This window comes from Gambusia affinis, linkage group LG20 (assembly GCF_019740435.1).
Source record: "Gambusia affinis linkage group LG20, SWU_Gaff_1.0, whole genome shotgun sequence".
In the NCBI taxonomy this organism is placed as follows: Eukaryota; Metazoa; Chordata; class Actinopteri; order Cyprinodontiformes; family Poeciliidae; genus Gambusia; species Gambusia affinis.
Window position 1 is genome coordinate 15210878 of NC_057887.1, and position 21118 is coordinate 15231995.

The 21118-nt window shown below is 36.4% G+C and overlaps 1 protein-coding gene across 2 annotated transcripts; it reads right to left on the reverse strand.

The window, feature by feature from the left end:
* Nucleotides 1-426: 426 nt before the first annotated feature.
* On the reverse strand, nt 427-21118 carry sncgb (synuclein, gamma b (breast cancer-specific protein 1)). Of its 2 annotated transcripts, XM_044102696.1 has the most exons (6): nt 20455-20932; nt 16084-16125; nt 14876-15003; nt 4269-4286; nt 3298-3339; nt 427-2526 (listed from the first exon to the last, which is right to left on the reverse strand). In XM_044102696.1, exons 1-6 carry the CDS (start codon nt 20573-20575, stop codon nt 2518-2520), a joined length of 360 nt encoding a protein of 119 aa, XP_043958631.1. In that variant the 5' UTR covers nt 20576-20932; the 3' UTR covers nt 427-2517. The 2 variants fall into 2 exon arrangements, with proteins under 2 accessions (XP_043958631.1, XP_043958632.1); XM_044102697.1 differs by lacking the exon at nt 4269-4286 and having other exon boundaries at nt 20455-21118.

A 21118-nucleotide genomic window follows, 5' to 3' on the forward strand; every position in this document is an offset into this window, starting at 1 on the left:
CAAAAAAGTAGGAAAATCCCAAAAGAAAATATCCAAGTCTGGAAAAAATATTTTATATTTATACACTTTTCTTCATTTTCCAGTTATCAAGATTCAAAAATTGTGATTTTTCTGAGTAAATTGCAAAGATAAATTGGATTTTGCATCTTAACTGTAAGATGCTGCCAGATATGAGTTTCCCTCATAGCAGAATCTATTTCTAGACACTAGAGCTGTTTGATTTGTGAAACCAAGTTGACCCAAGGATGTTGCCTTTGACTCATTGAGTTTTAGGCATTGTGTAAGATACTGATTGCACATAAGCTCTCCACACAGCTCCACTTGAAATAATGTGCCTATCCTTTTAAAGGAAATGGTTACCAAAGTTACCAGTTTACATTATTTATTTTTATTCCTCCATAACAAATAAAGACATCGACGCCATTGTTGGATTTCAACAAAACCTTTTTTATTTTCACATTTACGGTTTATAAAATCAGCAAATTCAATGTGATGCCAACTTAAACACAGTGCGTGACTCGGGTTAGTGTGTGTGTGTTGTGTTGTGTTGTTCCTTTTTCTCTGAAGTGTCTGTGTGCGTTTTTATGGGTGTGTCGTTCTGTAAGGCAACATGCAGTCGTCTGTTTCAGTTGACCTCAAAGTAAAAAAAATAAGAAATGCACACACTCTTCTGGCTGAACCTCCTCTACTTTAACACACGTACACACACTCTTAAAGCGATGACTGATGGTGTGACGCTCAGCAGCAGGGAGGGGACTATCCGACTGGCCTAGACAGCAGAGAGGGAACACATTCAGCGTAGATAACCACACAGAGCTTGGCTAAAAACAAAACGTAAGCCTTTATTCCTCTCCTTTTCATCAAACTGGACTCACTGGTATATCTGGTGTAGATGAACCCAGAAACTCAACTGGATGTTTCCAGTAATTGCGTGCAAACTGGTTTCCTAAAGCTCAACTCGCACGTGAGGGAAAAGATGAATATTTCTCTTTTTCTTTGATTTTTTTAAACATTTTCCGTAAAGTATTTTCTGTTGAAATAAGAACATCTACGTCTAGAAGTGAGCATCTTTTTCTTCTTCTGCCAAAGTGATTTTAACACCAACCCAAAAATATCCTGACAAAAATTTTATTTGTACAGGAGATTAAATCAACACTCATCATGCTAGTAATATTACTGTTTTGTTGTGTTTTAGTTTTGAAATAATTATATTTTGCAGAAACAGATTTAAGCTACAAGCTTATCACCCAGTGATAGTTTTTGATTTTACTTCCTCTTGTTGCTTTTGATGCATAGAATTTAAATTGTTTTTGGAAAATGTTTATTTTAAATCCAATTGTTCATCATTGGTACAAGTTTGTAAGTGTCGAATCAAAGGGCAGCTGGACTTCTCGTGTTTTTTTAAGAATTTCTTACCTCTCAACCAAAAGACTTCTCCAGTTCATTGGAAGCAGACAATCCTTTACGTTGCAGTCAGAACAACCACGACTTACTGACCTGAACCTCCATTTGGGTCAATATTTGGGTTGTTCTGGTCACGTTTCAAGATGTGAAACTGCTTCAACAGAGAAGTGAAAACTGTAAAAGAGTTACAGCGTTCAGGCGGTAATTGTTTGACACTTCCTGGTTTTCATTTTCACATTAATGGTGAGACAGAGATTGTCCAGTTGTTGTTGGTACGAACTGTAGGGACTCCACCTCTTCACCCAAATCCAACCAAACGAACAATAACTGATTGTTGAACGCTCTTTCTTCGTTGCGGACACAAACACATCACGGCATGTACAGACATCTGAAAACGCTCATGCATAACGTCACGTTGCACTTGCTCATCACTTCTACTGCGCTAATCCTGTTTCTAAATGCTGAAGCGAACACATACGCACAAAGCCGGCGTTTTGCAACACATAGCAGCCGCCCTATAGAGAGAGAAAACACCACGGGGAACGTCAGCTCATGCATCCTACTGCCACAAACTGAAGCACAGTTCTTGAATGCGGGGATCCCTGCTGAAAACATATGCACACAAGCTTGAACACGGACACACGGCCTGCAGCACACGCACAACCTCTCATGCAGCTCCTTCGGTTTCACACTGACTTCTTTTTCTTCTATTAAGACATGTTTCTCTGTTGTAATCTCCTACAGCTACTTGTTTGCCCTGTGTGTGGTCTGCTGGTATTTATGGTTATGTTCTGTTTGTGCGTGTCTCATGCTGGCACCTTCTGGAGGTGTGTCTTTTTGTGTTTGGGTGATCTTTGAAATTTCTCAGTCGGGTGGCAACGACACGGGGGCGGAGGGTTTATCTACACGAACACACAGGTGAGGCCGGGGAAGCAGACGGGGCGCTACGGGCTGCAGGGGGGTTAGACGGTGAGGGGAAAGCTGAGGTGCGGCGTCTGGAAGAGTCTGTTCTGATTTTGGTTCCGAAAAGTCACAAAAAAATATGCTGAACATCTGGAGTCTGGTACGGCGAGGCGAGGAAGGCGAGGGGCAGCTGGAGGGTCCGGAAGGAGACTAGTACCCCTAGAAATGAGAACAATGGAAGCATCACATGACTGCTAGAAATGAATTAATAAACACCTATTTTAACAAAGGCCGTCCTTATCAATGGTAGATGTCAATGATGACGAGTGAAGTCGCCCCGATGAGTGATGTCTTCAAATCAGAGAGAACTGGAGTCAAACGTTTGTGTAGCAAAGTTTTTTTGTTTGTGCTGCTATTATTTTCAAAATATTAAGAAATGTTTCCAGAGGTCATGAAAGGTCAACCAGCCTCCTTCTCCCTCCCTACATTGTACAAATCAAAATGGGTGGCAATCAACTCCACTGCGATTGTGCTGGAGTGGAGCAGCAGAAAATGTTGTTTGTGCTGCTTTGGCTTTGAAGATATTAATGAAAGTTTAAAGGTCAACAGGTCAACCAGCCCCACCACTTTCACTAAATCAAAATGACCTTCAAACTTGAAAATTTCAGGTTTTGATTTTTAAGTTTTTGCTTAATTTTGATCTTATTTTATCTGCAGGCACTTTATTAGTATACAGTTATTTTGATTTTACATATTTTTATATTAAACGGGGGATGGTTTGTTACTCTGCTGAAGTAACAAGTGAATTCTCCCACTTAATGCAGGACTATTCTATTCTATTCTATTCTTTTCTATTCATCTGCAGCTTCTGGTCCAGTTTACTCTGCAAACTGGACCTTACAATTACCAACCAAATAATTTAGTATGTTATATGTAAATGAACTGACTCTGACTTCCTGTTGCTCATCATTTCACGGTTTGTTTTCTTACCTCTCCTCCTTCCCCTCCTTGCTCCATCCCTCCATATTCTCCCTGCAGAGGAGAAAAAAACATAAATGGTTAAAAAAAACATTTTTAAAAAACATTTGGAGTTGATTATTACTGTCTGTCACAATGAAAGAGTGAGACAGTGACTCAGCATCAGCAAATGTTTAAGTTTTGATTTCACTAAGATGTCATTTTTCAAACTGGTTTGAATGAAAAACATGCTGGGAGGAACAAATCAACATGCTCAGTGAATTTTAGGCTGTTAGTTTGCCATAGTTTTTAAGTTTGCAAACCAAAAGTTGAAAGGGGGATAAAAATATCAAGAAATACTTAGTGTGTCAGTAACTACCTGATCTGGTCAGCTGGAGGAGAAATAATGGTTAGAAATGAAGGATTTTGTATAATTTAGTAAAACGTTTCCTTACACCAAAGTGAGCAGCAGAAAGAAGGTAAAAGAAGCAGAATATAATACCTTGTGAAAGTATTTATGCATTTTTCCCCTACACAAAGAAGAATCTGAAAAGTGTGGCGTACATTTGTCTACAGCCAAAAGGTCAGTAATATTAGGTCAGAGTTCATGGGGTTTGAATACTTTTACAAGGCACTTTTTAAAAAAAACAACAACTTTTCCCTCTTTTTGTTGTAATTTGCTTCCAGTTAATTTGAATATTTTGTAATCCTTACAAATTAAGAGCATAAATATGCTTTCAAATCTTCAAAAGGCTTTACTGTTTTTTTTTTTATTTTTTGTTTTTTTTTTTACATAATTTGTTGTTTTAAACTCAAAATGCTGTAATGTGACCAGCAGCTTTCCAACCATCACTCCTGATGCTCACCTGCAGCAAGCAGCAATAAACCATAGATTTAAATTAATAGATTAGACCAGCAGCTATCAGTTAGCATGCGGAGCGTCGCCTCCTCATCACCCAAACCCAAACCCGGTAGAGCTATAGCCCCCATGTTGCTGTAGGTACCTCATATATGGGCTCCTCCTACCAGAGAAACACAGATGAGACACAAACGGCATAAAAAAGGAAAACAAATGAAACAAACAATGAGAACAACAACAACAAATCCTGGTCATTTCGCCCTTCCACCATTTTGAATGTTGGTGTTTTTGTCTCCAGAATTTCAGGTATGAAAAGAATAAATTGATTATTTTCTATAATACTGTAAACTTGTAGATACTAGAACGTTTTCAAAAGATCATAAATGTTTGGTAAAACACAAACTGTTACAGTTTTTGTGTTTTCTGATCCTTGCTAATTCAGAAAGGTCCCTCAAGGGTCCATATTTCATTTTCTTTATTATTTAAGTAAATTGTGTTGAAATGTAGCAGACACAAGTTTCATTTTTATGTGGATTTTGTAAACTTCTACTTGATTTTTTTGCCCTTGATTAGGCAGGTATCCTTCTACAAATATTTTGGATTTTTCTAAGAAGAAATGTACTAAGAAGAAATAACTTCAGAAACAATCTTTTTTAGTGCGAGAAAACGATTTATAAAAGTGTCTCTTTAATCAACAAATGACTACAGAGACAGTTCAAACACCTACTTAAATTTCTGGTTGAAAATATTAGGATAAGTGAATCTGCAGCAATATGATTTGCAAAAGATTCTGGTTTTAGTTCTTATTTTTGGAGTTTATAAAGCTATAATCCTGCTATTAATCCAATCCAATTAATCCATATTTCAACTTGTGTTTTCAAAGTGGAACGATTATGTTGTTGTCTTAGCCAATAAGACACTTTAGATCTTATTGAGATTATTTCAGATAAAATAAAGAATAAATAAAATCCTCTACTTATAGCATATTTCGATTATTAAAATTCACAATTCATTTCAATAGTTCAGAACCAAATACTAAGTGGTTTTGTACATGAGTACGAAACGTTTTTATTTGTGTGTACATTATGAATGTAGGTGGGAAGAAATGGCAAATTGGCGAATTGACCTGAAGTACAACAACAATGCACAAGACAGGAGACACTGACGCCACAAAAAACAGAAATAAAATAAAATAACTTCTTGCATTCAAGATCAAAAGTCACAAGAGTTAAATGTGAGAACATTTAACGTCTGACAGAAACGTTAACAGAAAAATCAGAGAAAGGGTGAACAAATGTCAGGAGTTCACAAGTTAAATAAGTAACAGCACAGATTTGCATCCAAAAATACAAATGCAAAGTGTGTTTGTGTAATATTACACACAAACAATAAATATAGAGGAATGGACACTGAGTAAAGATAACTCACTAGACTGGTCCTCGTCTAATCACAATAAATTAATTTATTCCTGAAAAGCATTTTTCATTTCACTAATTAAATTTCAAAAGTTTGTATTCCTGATGGAAAACTTTTTCCTTTCATTCGATATGCTTGGATCCAGACTTCTGTGAACAACCAATTTCCTGAGCAAAGACCTTTTGTGCCTCCAGTAATACTCTGCTGGACGACTGTAAAGTCAGTAACATTCTGCATAATTGTGTGGACCATAACTTAACATTTTGCATAACAAAAAACTTTTTTAATTGGTCTTATGTCATATTAATTGTGCCAACAATGGAAAGTACATATATAAACGGCACCTGGCTATAAGCCGCTGGTATCTCCGCCGCTCTCGGTTTTCTGCAGCAGAGGGCAGCGGTCTAATAAATCTGCAGGATTTATTAAGGCGCAGCCCTCCGTCTGCAACGCCGAACCATGGTTTCAGTTTACACCGAGCTTACGTGCAGCGGCTCTATTTCCTTCCTGTACTGCCGGTGTTATGCCGAGAAACGCATGCCTGCCGAGAATTGCATCCCCTGTCTCGGGAGCGCGCATCGCTCTAAACTCTCGCATTTTAATGAGGAAACGGACTGAAATATGACCGAAGACGAAACTTTTAAAGATATTCGTAACAATATCACGTTTCTTAACGATGTAAACCTTAAAACGGTGGGTTTTATATCGCAGATTAATTGAAATAAATACGGTTTTTACACATTTATTGAGACAAATGAGTCGAACGTTTTTGAGTCAGTGTCTGAAGAAAGTATTCTCCGCATTTGGTTTTAAATTTCCCGATTTTTCTTTTAACATCATTATAGCTTAAAGTATTACAAAACAGAGGCCCATTATGTAGAACATTTTATATCATGCTTAACTGTCTAGTCTATTAATGTAGAGGGGATGCATTTTAATTACTGAGCCTGCCAATATTTGTATCCCCTGTCTATTGTTGATATGAAAAGTATAGCAGTAGCACAGAGAATAAGTGTCAATACGTAGAAAAGGTGAAGTCCCTCTTAACTCTTCATTTCTTCAAGTTAGCAGAGGGATGCATTTTTTTGGCATAGCAAATTATTACCTTGCCAATATATATAGGCCTTATATATTTTACACAAATATAATTCTACTGATACAAAATGTATACCAGCAGTTCATAAAACAAGTGTGATTGTATAGAAAAAGTAATTTCACTCTTAACTCTTTATTTCTCCATGTAAGCAGGGGATGCATGTACAGAAAAGCCTATTATTAGCCTGCCAAAATATGCATGGCCTCTCCATGTTCTTCAAATATTATCCTATTGACATAAAACTCATACCAGTGATTCATAGAACATCTCTGATTATGTAGAAAAGGTGAAATCCCTCTCTAATTCTTTATTTCTCCATGTTAGCAGGGGATGCATTTTATGGCAATATGGATGTTAAGCCTGCCAAAATATGCATGCCCTATCTATTTTCCTGAAATATTATCTTATTGATTTAAAACTTATATCAGCAGTTCATAGAAAATCTCTGATTATGTAGAAAAAGTTATTTCACTCTAAACTCTTTAATTATCCAAGTTAGCAGGGGATGCATTTTTTGGCAATATGGCTGTCGAGCCTGCCAAAATATGCATGCCCTATCTATTTTCCTCAAACTTTATCCTATTGCTATGAAATTCATACCAGTAGTTCATAGAACTACTCTGATTATGTAGAAAATGTTATTTCATTCTAAACTCTTTATTTCTCCAAGTTAGCAGAGGATGCATTTTTTGGCAATATGGATGTCGAGCCTGCCAAAATATGCATGCCCTATCTATTTTCCTCAAATGTTATACTACTGCTTTGAAATTCATACCAGCACTTCATACAACTACTCTGATTATGTAGAAAAAGTTATTTCACTCTAAACTCTTTATTTCTCCATATTAGCAGGGGATGCATTTTACAGCAACGCCTATTATTAGCCTGCCAAAATCTCCATGCCTTATTTATTGACCTCTATATATGAAATTGATGTATTCCTTATTATTATCATGTAAGATGGTCAGTTATGATGTCTTTAAAAATGTCATGTGAATGATGCTTATAAAATTGTCTGTACTGTTGTAATTGTAAATGGTTCCCTTTCTTACAAACTTTAATTTATTAACAGCATCATTAAATATGAAAGAATTTCAACTGATGGTTCCATACAGTAATTGTATTCACTTAAAAGTCACACTTGTCTATATGACCAGGGTCCTTTTTATGGTATTGCATGTATCCAACAAGGTGAGAAAAACAAGAACAATTATTGTTTATTATAATCAAAAATGTCGTAATTGGGTAACTAGGATGTTAATTTAACATTCTATCCTCTCAACAAGGGCATTTATGAGAAGCAAAGGGATGAAAGTGTCAAGATGGAAATGTGAAACAGTTCAACATCCAGCAAGATGTGGTTTCATGTTGTGTGTTTGCTCTTAAAGTAAGTGATGTTTAGTATATATATATATATATATATATATATATATATATATATATATATATATATATATATATATATATATATATATATATATATATATATATATATATATATATATATACTATATATATATATATATATATATATATATATATATATAGTGGTGAGGGCGAACCAACCAGACATAGTCGTGGTGGATAAACAACAGAGGAAAGCTCATAGGTGGATGTGGCAATACCAAGTGACTGCAACATCAGGAAAAAGGAGCATGAAAAACTAGAGAAATACCAGGGCCTAAGGGAGGAACTGGAGAGGGCCTGGAAGGTGAAGACCACAGTGGTGCCTGTGGTCATCGGGACCCTCGGGGCAGTCACCCCCAAACTGGAACAGTGGCTACAACAGATCCCAGGAACAACATCAGATATCTCAGTCCAGAAATGTGCAGTCCTAGGCACAGCCAAGATACTGCGCAGAACCCTCAAGCTCCCAGGCCTCTGGTAGAGGACCCGAGCTAAGAGGAAGAAGAATCACCACCCGCGGTGGGTGAGAAGGGAATTTTTATATATATATATATAGTTACTTATATTTCCTATGTAATGTTGAACATTGTCTGTTTACAAATTCATTTATATAACCTTTATGTGCACTGTTCTGTCACTTTCCACATATATGTATATCTATCTATGTCTGTAGATAGATAGAATTGTATATCACTATATTTGTGTACATGCTAGTTTATGTTTTTGATGTTTTGTTGTGAAAAAAGAATAATATGAAAGTGGTGGTCTAATAATCACAACTAATGCATTAGATTAATAGCATTAGATTAATTGTTATTAATCTAATGCTATTTTGCATGAGTAGAACTTTTAAGATGATGAACAGCTTTTGCTAAGTTAAACTGTGCATATCTGCCGGAAATATAATGTAGTTTATGAATTATATTGCTTTATTACATGGTTGATTTCTCTTAATGACAATGGAAAGATTCTGAAATAAGTATAGCAAAAATGTTTAATTATTCATAAATGTCATGACCTCGACTTTGACAAATATTTTATCTTTGTATTGTGTCTACTGTTTATCTTCTTTCCATTTAAAAAATATATATATTTGTCGTTACAGTTTGCAGGGTGACCTGAACTTTCCATCACCAGCAGAAGCTGTTAATACCATGAGACTCAACATTTCTTCCACACTTCTTTCAGGATCAGGTGTCTTGAAATGTTTTTATTCAGTTCCCTTGTGCGTGGGATACTATGTTTTGTGTAAAATCATGTACGCACAAAAAAAATTGTGTTAGGTCAACTATTTTATCTAATTAGAAATATTAAAACACTGAACTTTGCAGATGTGTGAAGTACAATCATGTTAGTGTTTATGTCAAATTCAATTAGTGAAGAACATTTCAATACACCTGGCCTTGATCTCTTATAAATAAATTACACATAACAAAGCCCAATGTAAAACTATTGATGCAAAAAACATAATAAACAAACTTAAAATTGTTCTAGAATACAATTCCACCTTTTGTGAGTAGCTTTAATGTAACATAAAAAGCAAAAAAGGATTTGCAGTTTATGAAAGTACAAAACTGGAATGAGATGTATCATGTGAACCTTTATATTCATTACTGTGTTTTTATAAAATTAACATTTACAAAATGACAACTTTCACAACATATACATACATACATATATATGTAGACATATTAACATTTTCTGAATGCCATTTTTATAGTTTCAGTCGCATAAGTTGGAGAAAATTATAAAAAAGTAAACACTCAGTGATACTTTCTTTTACCATAAATCCCAAAAATACCTTAAATACATATGTGTTTCAATTTATGAATAGACAGACACCATGTGATCTTGCCTAATATGCCAATATGATGTGCAGTTTCTATTACTTGTATCTGTTTATGAGACCAGACATTATCAAAAAGGGATGATTAGAAGACTGAGACACACACAGAGGATTATTGTTGTTCAACTTTCTAAAGAGCACTAACAAATGTAATTATTAAAAAAATAAATAAATAATAATAATAAAAAAGAAACGGAAAAAAATTACCGTTAAGTTTATTTTCTAACATTGATTTACAGTTGCGGTTTGTTTTTCTGTAGAGTTAGTGGATAAACTCTGCAGACACTGTGGCAGTGAGGACAAAGAAGATCAGACGTGGGTAAGACAACAATGTAATGCATTGAAAACTAAATTCAAGTAAACCATATACCTTAAAACAGCTGCAAAGTATTGAGATATACAAAGGTTTTTTTTAAGTACAGTCGTAAAACATTAAACACAGTTGCTTATGTTCCCAGAATTTGTTTTTACCTCCATACATGTCAGGAACAGGCTGTAATCTCCTCAAATATTGGGCTACCAAGCATATATTGATAATTAAGAAGAGGCTTTATGTTGACTAAACCCAATATCACCTTCAGTAAACAGATAAAGAACTAAAAACATTATTTATGTTAAATATTCTTTATGTTGTTACTTGACCATTTTGATTTTTTTATTTACAGATTGCATGTGACAGATGCAAGTGGTGGTACCACCTAGGCTGTGTTAAGTTCCCACAAACCGACACAAACAACTGCTGTGCAATGTGTTTGTAGATTTTGTTTGCAGGAATCTGGACCTTTAATGAATGCAGTTCAATGGATTTGCAGTTTAAACATGTGACATAATTTTACTTGACATAATTGGTTTTCCAAAAAATTACTGTTATAAATATTCTTTTGTAGAATTTAATAAAAAGTGATTTAATTTTGACGTTAAACCAAAATGAAAATTGTTGGTGCATGCTTTACATTTACCAAGGTTGCATTGTCTGATTTATTTCCTTTAGTATCCTTGCAATAGCGATAATAAAGAAATAACATTTTCCACATGATCACGCTTTTTCTATGAACTGCTGGTATGAATTTCATAGCAATAGGATAAAGTTTGAGGAAAATAGATAGGGCATGCATATTTTGGCAGGCTCGACAGCCATATTGCCAAAAAATGCATCCCCTGCTAACTTGGAGAAATAAAGAGTTTAGAGTGAAATAACATTTTCTACATAATCAGAGTAGTTCCATGAACTACTGGTATGAATTTCATAGCAATAGGATAAAGTTTGAGGAAAATAGATAGGGCATGCATATTTTGGCAGGCTCGACATCCATATTGCCAAAAAATGCATCCCCTGCTAACTTGGATAAATAACGAGTTTAGAGTGAAATAACATTTTCTACATAATCAGAGTAGTTCTATGAACTACTGGTATGAATTTCATAGCAATAGGATAACATTTGAGGAAAATAGATAGGGCATGCATATTTTGGCAGGCTCGACAGCCATATTGCCAAAAAATGCATCCCCTGCTAACTTGGAGAAATAAAGAGTTTAGAGTGAAATAACATTTTCTACATAATCAGAGTAGTTCTATGAACTACTGGTATGAATTTCATAGCAATAGGATAAAGTTTGAGGAAAATAGATAGGGCATGCATATTTTGGCAGGCTCGACATCCATATTGCCAAAAAATGTATCCCCTGCTAACTTGGATAAATAAAGAGTTTAGAGTGAAATAACTTTTTCTACATAGTCAGAGCAGTTGTATGAAGTGCTGGTATGAATTTCATAGCAATAGGATAACATTTGAGGAAAATAGATAGGGCATGCATATTTTGGCAGGCTCGACATCCATATTGCCAAAAAATGCATCCCCTGCTAACTTGGAGAAATAAAGAGTTTAGAGTGAAATAACTTTTTCTACATAGTCAGAGTAGTTCTATGAACTACTGGTATGAATTTCGTAGCAATAGGATAACATTTGAGGAAAATAGATAGGGCATGCATATTTTGGCAGGCTCGACATCCATATTGCCAAAAAATGCATCCCCTGCTAACTTGGATAAATAACGAGTTTAGAGTGAAATAACATTTTCTACATAATCAGAGTAGTTCTATGAACTACTGGTATGAATTTCATAGCAATAGGATAAAGTTTGAGGAAAATAGATAGGGCATGCATATTTTGGCAGGCTCGACAGCCATATTGCCAAAAAATGCATCCCCTGCTAACTTGGAGAAATAAAGAGTTTAGAGTGAAATAACATTTTCTACATAATCAGAGTAGTTCTATGAACTACTGGAATTTCATAGCAATAGGATAAAGTTTGAGGAAAATAGATAGGGCATGCATATTTTGGCAGGCTCGACAGCCATATTGCCAAAAAATGCATCCCCTGCTAACTTGGAGAAATAAAGAGTTTAGAGTGAAATAACATTTTCTACATAATCAGAGTAGTTCTATGAACTACTGGTATGAATTTCATAGCAATAGGATAAAGTTTGAGGAAAATAGATAGGGCATGCATATTTTGGCAGGCTCGACATCCATATTGCCAAAAAATGCATCCCCTGCTAACTTGGATAAATAACGAGTTTAGAGTGAAATAACATTTTCTACATAATCAGAGTAGTTCTATGAACTACTGGTATGAATTTCATAGCAATAGGATAACATTTGAGGAAAATAGATAGGGCATGCATATTTTGGCAGGCTCGACAGCCATATTGCCAAAAAATGCATCCCCTGCTAACTTGGAGAAATAAAGAGTTTAGAGTGAAATAACATTTTCTACATAGTCAGAGTAGTTCTATGAACTACTGGTATGAATTTCATAGCAATAGGATAAAATTTGAGGAAAATAGATAGGGCATGCATATTTTGGCAGGCTCGACATCCATATTGCCAAAAAATGCATCCCCTGCTAACTTGGAGAAATAAAGAGTTTAGAGTGAAATAACTTTTTCTACATAATCAGAGTAGTTGTATGAAGTGCTGGTATGAATTTCATAGCAATAGGATAACATTTGAGGAAAATAGATAGGGCATGCATATTTTGGCAGGCTCGACATCCATATTGCCAAAAAATGCATCCCCTGCTAACTTGGAGAAATAAAGAGTTTAGAGTGAAATAACTTTTTCTACATAGTCAGAGTAGTTCTATGAACTACTGGTATGAATTTCATAGCAATAGGATAAAATTTGAGGAAAATAGATAGGGCATGCATATTTTGGCAGGCTCGACATCCATATTGCCAAAAAATGCATCCCCTGCTAACTTGGATAAATAACGAGTTTAGAGTGAAATAACATTTTCTACATAATCAGAGTAGTTCTATGAACTACTGGTATGAATTTCATAGCAATAGGATAAAGTTTGAGGAAAATAGATAGGGCATGCATATTTTGGCAGGCTCGACAGCCATATTGCCAAAAAATGCATCCCCTGCTAACTTGGAGAAATAAAGAGTTTAGAGTGAAATAACATTTTCTACATAATCAGAGTAGTTCTATGAACTACTGGTATGAATTTCATAGCAATAGGATAAAATTTGAGGAAAATAGATAGGGCATGCATATTTTGGCAGGCTCGACATCCATATTGCAAAAAAATGCATCCCCTGTTAACTTGGATAATTAAAGAGTTTAGAGTGAAATAACTTTTTCTACATAATCAGAGATTTTCTATGAACTGCTGATATAAGTTTTAAATCAATAAGATAATATTTCAGGAAAATAGATAGGGCATGCATATTTTGGCAGGCTTAACATCCATATTGCCATAAAATGCATCCCCTGCTAACATGAAGAAATAAAGAATTAGAGAGGGATTTCACCTTTTCTACATAATCAGAGATGTTCTATGAATCACTGGTATGAGTTTTATGTCAATAGGATAATATTTGAAGAACATGGAGAGGCCATGCATATTTTGGCAGGCTAATAATAGGCTTTTCTGTACATGCATCCCCTGCTTACATGGAGAAATAAAGAGTTAAGAGTGAAATTACTTTTTCTATATAATAACACTTGTTTTATGAACTGCTGGTATACGTTTTCTGTCAGTAGAATTATATTTGCAGAAAATATATAAGGTCTACATGTATTGGCAAGCTAATAATTTGATATGTCAAAAAATGCATCCCTCTGCTAACTTGAAGAAATGAAGAGTTAAGAGGGACTTCACCTTTTCTACGTATTGACACTTATTCTCTGTGCTACTGCTATACGTTTCATATCAACAATAGACAGGGGATACAAATATTGGCAGGCTCAGTAATTAAAATGCATCCCCTCTACATTAATAGACTAGACAGTTAAGCATGATATAAAATGTTTTACATAAAGGGTTTCTGTTTTGTAATACTTTAAGCTAATATGATGTTAAAAGAAAAATCGGGAAATTTCAAAACAAATGCGGAGAGCATTTTCTTCAGACACTGACTCAAAAACGTTCGACTCATTTGTCTCAATAAATGTGTAAAAACCGTATTTATTTCAATTAATCTGCGATATAAAACCCACCGTTTTAAGGCTTACATGGTTAAGAAACGTGATATTGTTACGAATATCTTTAAAAGTTTCGTCTTCGGTCATATTTCAGTCCGTTTCCTCATTAAAATGCGAGAGTTTAGAGCGATGCGCGCTCCCGCGACAGGGGATGCAATTCTCGGCAGGCATGCGTTTCTCGGCATAACACCGGATCGATAGCCCTCAACTTAAAAGCTGCATCATATGAGTTTGAATAAATTTCTCCGTCGTGCCTAGTGCTAGCATGTGCTTGTTCTAAAATAAAATTAGCGCTTTCTTCTTTGAATTCCAATTTTGACTTCGAATGATTCACTTCATGCTAAAGAGCCCCCTGGGGGTTGAAGAAAAATCCACAGAAAAGCCGCACAGGGTAAATACGGTAGCTGTTTCTTCAGTTTGATCGACTCATTACATAAAGAGAAGTTGTCGTTGTTCAGTAACTCAATGGAGAAAACGTCACCATGGTAACTGACCTGACTGACCATCCCGGTTGACGCAGCGACGTTCTCCACGCCCTCGATGGTTCCCTGTGACACCTCGTTGGCTCCGGCGACCGCCGTGTCTCCCACGATGTTGGCCTGGTCCACGGTCCTGTTGGCCACTGACACGGAGAGAAACGACAGAGGTGAGTGGGACAACTAACACTCACACTTTTAGTTCACGTTTTAAACGCAGTGCAGCTAATTTAATAATAGTTACGGTTTTGTTGTTGTGCTCATTAGTAGCATAGCGATCTCAGCCGCAGTATAGGGATTATTGTTAATCTTTACAATCCAAAGAGCAATTTTTGAGTGTTTAAAAGCCCGCCATCTTTGCAAAGAAAAATATAAACAAATAATCGAAATGGCTCAATTCTCCTGGAGAGCGGATCAGATGTTCAGTGAAGCCGAAGCTTTTTATGGATGTAATTTGAATGCTATCTAATAAGAGCTGGAAGATTTCTGTTGAAAACTTTAATCTATTTATATCAATATTTGAAACAAAATGGTATACAAACAAATCAGTCATATACAAATAATGAGTTGCATTCCTAATTCTTTATTCCATATTTTAAACAAGTCAGACTCTGATTTAGATAATTGATTCAGTTAAATCTTTCAGATAATTTAAACAATTAAAATTTTAATGGGTGAAAAAGCTGGTAATCCTGATTTACTGAGTGACGACACTGCCTGTTCTTCATAGTGAGACGCCTTCATCTGGATTATAGTCTGGTTTTCTGGGAAAATTGAAGCTATTTTTATCTTATAAAACATTTCTTTGTGTAATACAACTGAAAACACTCTCAGAACATCTCAAGAAAGGAAACTTCAGTTTTAATTTAAGTGTTAGTGTCACTGACCCACTGATTGTTTCCAATAATCAGCCTTGAGTATAATCAGCTGAGTAGATTAAATGCTGTTTGTTGTGTTTTTAAACAGGACTTCTGTTTTTAATATATTAAAAATATATGCGACAAACGGTGTGATAGGGATACAGTTTCAAAGCTTTTGTTTTCTGTTGCACTTATATCCATTTCTTCTGTGAAACAAACTGCAGAATATATATATTTTTCTTTCATTGTCAATGTTTGTTGCAATTAATTAGTTAATTTTGTGGTTTTTAAACTGGAAATCAGTCCGGTTAAAAAAAAAGCCTGATCAGTGCATTTTTATTTGTTATCAAATGAAGCTTTCCTTACCTGTGTTTACTGATGACACAACTCCTTCCTTTGTCTTACTTCCTGCAGACCAAAGAAAACAAAAATTACATCATTTCACAGTTTTCTGTTTTTCTATTAAAGAATTTTGTTTTCCAGTTTCTATTTCTTAACAAACAGTTTTCATCTTGGTTTTATTTGAAAATAATGGAGAAATAAATAAAAATAAGACGCTTTGCAAAAGTATTTCAAGCTTTTCACATTTTTACACATTAGTTCATAATAAAGGAGTATTTTAATGATTATGCGATGACTTAATTTTGAGTATTGTTTACCAAAATAATCTGAAAAGTGTGGTGTGCTCATAATGTATTCAGATACTGTAAAGAATATTTTGTAGAACCACCTCTTCCCACTGGTTCAGCTGAAGGTCTTTTGGGGGTTTTGGACATTTTACTTGCATTAAACTGAATTTAGGTGGATTTGAACTTAATTTTTTAAAAAACGTTTTTCTTTCAGGATTGTCCTGTATTTAGCTTCATCTATCTTTACATCCACTCTGACTCTCTTTCCTGTCCCTAGTGAAGAAACGCATCTCCACAGCATGATTCTGCTACCACCGTGTATCATGCAGATGGTTTACTCTGAGTGGTGCGCTTTAATTTTCCACCACACATAATATTTAGCTATTAGATCTTTACAAGAGTAAAGGGCACTGGATGCAAAAGCATGCCACATTTTTGAGTTTTGTCTTTAAAACATATAAAAACCGTTTAGGTTTTCTATTGGGATCATTGCAAAAACACAAAATTGTACTATTTTTGGTCGAGTTTCTTGTGTAAATATCTTAGTATACTAGAAACAAAAAACAAAAATAACTTTTCAGCAAAAACACAGGTCTGGAAAAAATGAAGAGTCCACTGCACTGAACACGTTAAAAACCTTGTGGTCCTTCCACCAAACACTGATTTCTGAACTCTTCCTGAGTTAAAACATTAGCCTTGTTGTTTCTAAATTGATATAAACTTGTTTTTTTTTTTATTATTTAAATTCTTAAAGCTCTGCACCTTGTTCATTATTTTGACCATTTCTCATTATCTGCAAATAAATAAATATTTTTGCTTGGATTTTGGGGGACATGTTGTCAGTAGTTCATAGAATAAAAGAACAATGTTAATTTTACTCAAACATTTACCTATAAAAAGTAAAATAAGAGAAACTGGTCATTTAAACCAGTTTTAATTGTTAAATTAAATTAATTGTTTCCAGAGCTGCATATAAGCTTGTTTTAAGACAATAATTTCTTAATATTGAAGAAAAAGTTCTAGTTCCACAGGCAGATAATTTCACTGATAATGTGGAAAAAATCTCTTGCTTTACATAAAATAACATGGCAGTGGATATAATACTTTTTCATCAATACTAATGGATTATTTACTTAAAACAAGCTCCTACAGTTTTGTTTTATATCAAGACAAAACTAGAGATTTGGTAGATTTTGTGAGGTTTGGTTGTAATCTGACCGATTGTGTTTGCTCAATATTCTGAATATTTTCTTCCCCTCGCCTCCTTTTGTCCTGCAATTTGCTGTTAGTTATTAGTTATTCTTTTATAATTTGGATCTTTTAAAAGCTCGGCTCTCCTAATAAATTCCCGAACAATTAAAACCTGCCCCACCCTCCTCCCCCCAGCGCTGTGCTCTCTGCAGCATGATCCTGGACAGATTAAACTCCAGTTACATAATCTGCAGAAATGACGGATGGATGGCGGAAAATATCTACTCTGAAATAAGAAAGAAGAAGAGAAAACTCTGCAGAACACGGTCAGCAGCAACAACCCGAGCCTCCTCTCTCTGTGGATCGTCGGAACAGATGCAGAAACTGCGATTTGCTGCCTCACGCATCCACACCACGTCCCCCCTCCCCCACCCGTTGCTCGCCCTGCACGCTCTCCGAGGTACGCCATCCACGTGCCTGAATACGGAGCAGTACTGCAGGACACCACACACACACACACACACACACATATACGCACACACACACGCACACACACTGCAGTGAAACAGACATTTTTCGCTCAGTTTAACCAAAGGAGCCCCTACGAGTGGCGCTGTCTGTCCCAGCGCTGCACAACAAGCTGCATAAACGTTCAGAGGTTTTAAATTATAAACGACTGACCGTCAGGAGAAGGTGACGCGCAGGACACGACTGATCAGAGCAAGAAATAATCCCGACCATAAATGATAATCCCAATCTAAGTCTTGCCTGAATAAATGAAGATTGCTTGGATTAGAGGGAATATTTTTATGAAATTTTAATATCAAACATGCAAATATGGAGCTCTAATCATTTTTTTTCCCCAGCAGAGGATTTGCTCTGTAGTGATCCTGATTTGATGAAAGCTGCGACCGATCCACTAAAACGTGATTATTAGAAAAATAAAATTTGAATAAAGTAGCCTGTGAGAGAACACCAGTGTATAAAAATCCCTAATTTATAAAGAAATGCAATACAGACAAATTGAGACTTTAATATTTTATGGAGATTATTTTGAACTTTTCAGGCTTAATATTCAGAATAAGAAAAAAAAAAAATCTAATCAAATAAACAAAGTCATCTTCACATTTGAATGTTTTACTATAACAGAAACTTGTCCCGCTGCCCTGCATGCAGACCTTGTTAACCAATGGCTGCTCTTGCAGTTTTCTTCTTTAAAAATGTTAAAATGCATTTTTATGTTTTCACAGATCAAATGAATAGATTAAATCTCAAACGGTGTCGCGTTCGGTGGAGAGTAATCTATTGCAATGATTTATTTATGATGCACTTTGCATGTAAGTCTTAAAGTAAAATGACAATAAAAGCACTAACATATGTAAAAACAATCAAATCTAATTTAAATATTAAAATATTTGATATCTAGCTCAGGTTTGACATCCCTATAATATTATTTAAAGACTTTGAGCTGCAGATGATCAAATGCTGCGACTTTATCAAGCAAAGCTGTAGATTCATATTTCTTTAACCAACTGTAACTGTTTCCCCTTTTGAAAACCAATTGTCGAAAACTGAGAAAATGAAACACATTTTTCATACATGAAGTCCTGACATCTTTGAAATTTTATGTGAATAGTGAACGTTTACTGGGATCAAAAGTGTGAAATTCGCAGGCCAGATTTAAGAATCGACTCCCCACGGGGGGAAGAAATTTTAATACTCTGTCTTTTCCTCTACTGATCAAATCATTATTAGCTAAATTACTCAGAAAGTTGGTCATGTTGTCAGTTTCACTCTCAGTTTCAATAACTTGATGCAGAAGAATAGAGCTTGCTATAAAAATTAAAACAAAAGGCAGAAATACTAAAGTGTGATGGGATGCTACAGAACTTACACTGCAAAACAAATCACAGCAGATGCTCTCAGCTGCCCTCAAGGCTGTGCTGCTCTGGGTAAAGAGCCACATAACCCAGATGTACAACCTCCCCTGCTTGTGCTACTGTCTATTTTTAGGCTGATGCATGTGCACTCGACTGCAGGCGGATACTGTCGTCTTCACCAGAGCCATCGACCCTTCTCACTTCAGCGACCTCATTTCTCCTCCCTCTCTTTTTCCCCCTGCTCAGATCCATGTTTATTTTTTCCCCTCTAGCATCTGCAGCATCCTGTTCTTGTCTTTTAAAAGATGATTTTTCAGACGCATAACAAACAAGGCAGAGTTAGAGCCGCTCTTCTTTTTTGTCACCTCCTGACATTGACTCCTGCTTTCAGACGCCACCATTAAGACTTCGCAGCAGCAACCTGACGTCAGAGACGATGCGGCCAACAACTGAGACCCACTCACACACCTCCTGCTTTATCACCCCTCTTCCTTATCTGCCCCCCTCCTCCTCTCAGGTGGTAACCTTGAGATGTGACGCAGTCTCTGCTGGAGCTAAAATTAAAATCGCAGCAAACAGCAGCAAGAGGGGTTGAGAAATGTTTAAAAATTGGTGCAAAATGTTTAAAAACGGTTTCATAAAGCGACATTCAGGATTTTATCATCCCGCTGTTTCACTCGATTGATCTTGAATTCGTGCTACGAAAGCCTGCAGCACCATCCCGGGACTCCGCAGTGTCCCCCCTTTTCTTTCCATCAAATTACATTTTTTTTTATTTCTGCCCATCAGACGCCAGATTTCCACCTCTTCCCGTCCAGATGCAACTTCTTTACCCCGTCTGATTCTGTCATCACCACTTTTCCAGCCCCACACCCTGAGTCCTGCAGCAGTCCTGCAGCGGTTTCCTGACGGCGCTCACTTCTCCCTCCTCCTCCCTCTGTTTCTCTCGCTTGTTTTCACCCAGATAGAAAACCAAAACAAATTATTACACATCATCCAATGCATCTTCCGCTCCTCTTCCTTTTCAGGCTACATACCTACATACATCACGCCTTCTTTAGTTTTGGCTGCTGCCTCCTCCATCCCTGCTTTGGTCTTCTCTGCAGCGGCCACCATCCCCTCCTTGGCCATGGAGAACCCTTTCATCAGTACATCCATTGTGGGCGACGGATCGGCTGGGCTCCCCTGCTCTGAATAGGCCTGGCTGGTGCTTACAGTGAGCGTGCAGCAGAGATGACGATGATGATGGTGGTGGTGGTGGTGATGATGTGGGATGTCTGAGAGTGCGCGTGCCTGTTTTAGCTCCTCTGGTTGGCAGAGTGCTGATCGCGGTGCACAGTAGGACCACAGCGCGCAGACTGAAGGAGAGACGGGAGGAGAGAGCAGATACTGACGAGATGGAGAGAGGATGAGGAGGATGAGGAGGAAGAGAGATGGCTGGATGCTGCACCATTCCTCCCCCTCCCCCCATGCAGCATCCCCGCCCCTAACCGCCTCTCTGGTTGCACATTCAGACCGACTCTGGTCTGGATGCAAACCCATGTTATATAACCGGCCAACCAGCTGACATTTTGTCATGTAATCCCGACGTGTGATGTCATTTCCTCCTCTTCCACATCAGCTTTCCAGCTTCACTGCAACAAGTTACTTCTAATTAATGCAAAGATGACGAGCCCCCACGGCCATTTTGTTGTCGTGAAG

Coding starts and splice junctions, on each gene's coding strand:
- sncgb (XM_044102697.1), bottom strand. CDS start 20,995: ATGACAAAATGTCAGCTGGTTGGCCGGTTATATAACATGGGTTTGCAT. Junction 16,126..20,454: donor AGAAGGCGTGATGTATGTAG/GTATGTAGCCTG, acceptor TTTGGTCTGCAG/GAAGTAAGACAAAGGAAGGA. Junction 3,340..14,875: donor CAACCGGGATGGTCAGTCAG/GTCAGTTACCAT, acceptor TCTCCTCTGCAG/GGAGAATATGGAGGGATGGA.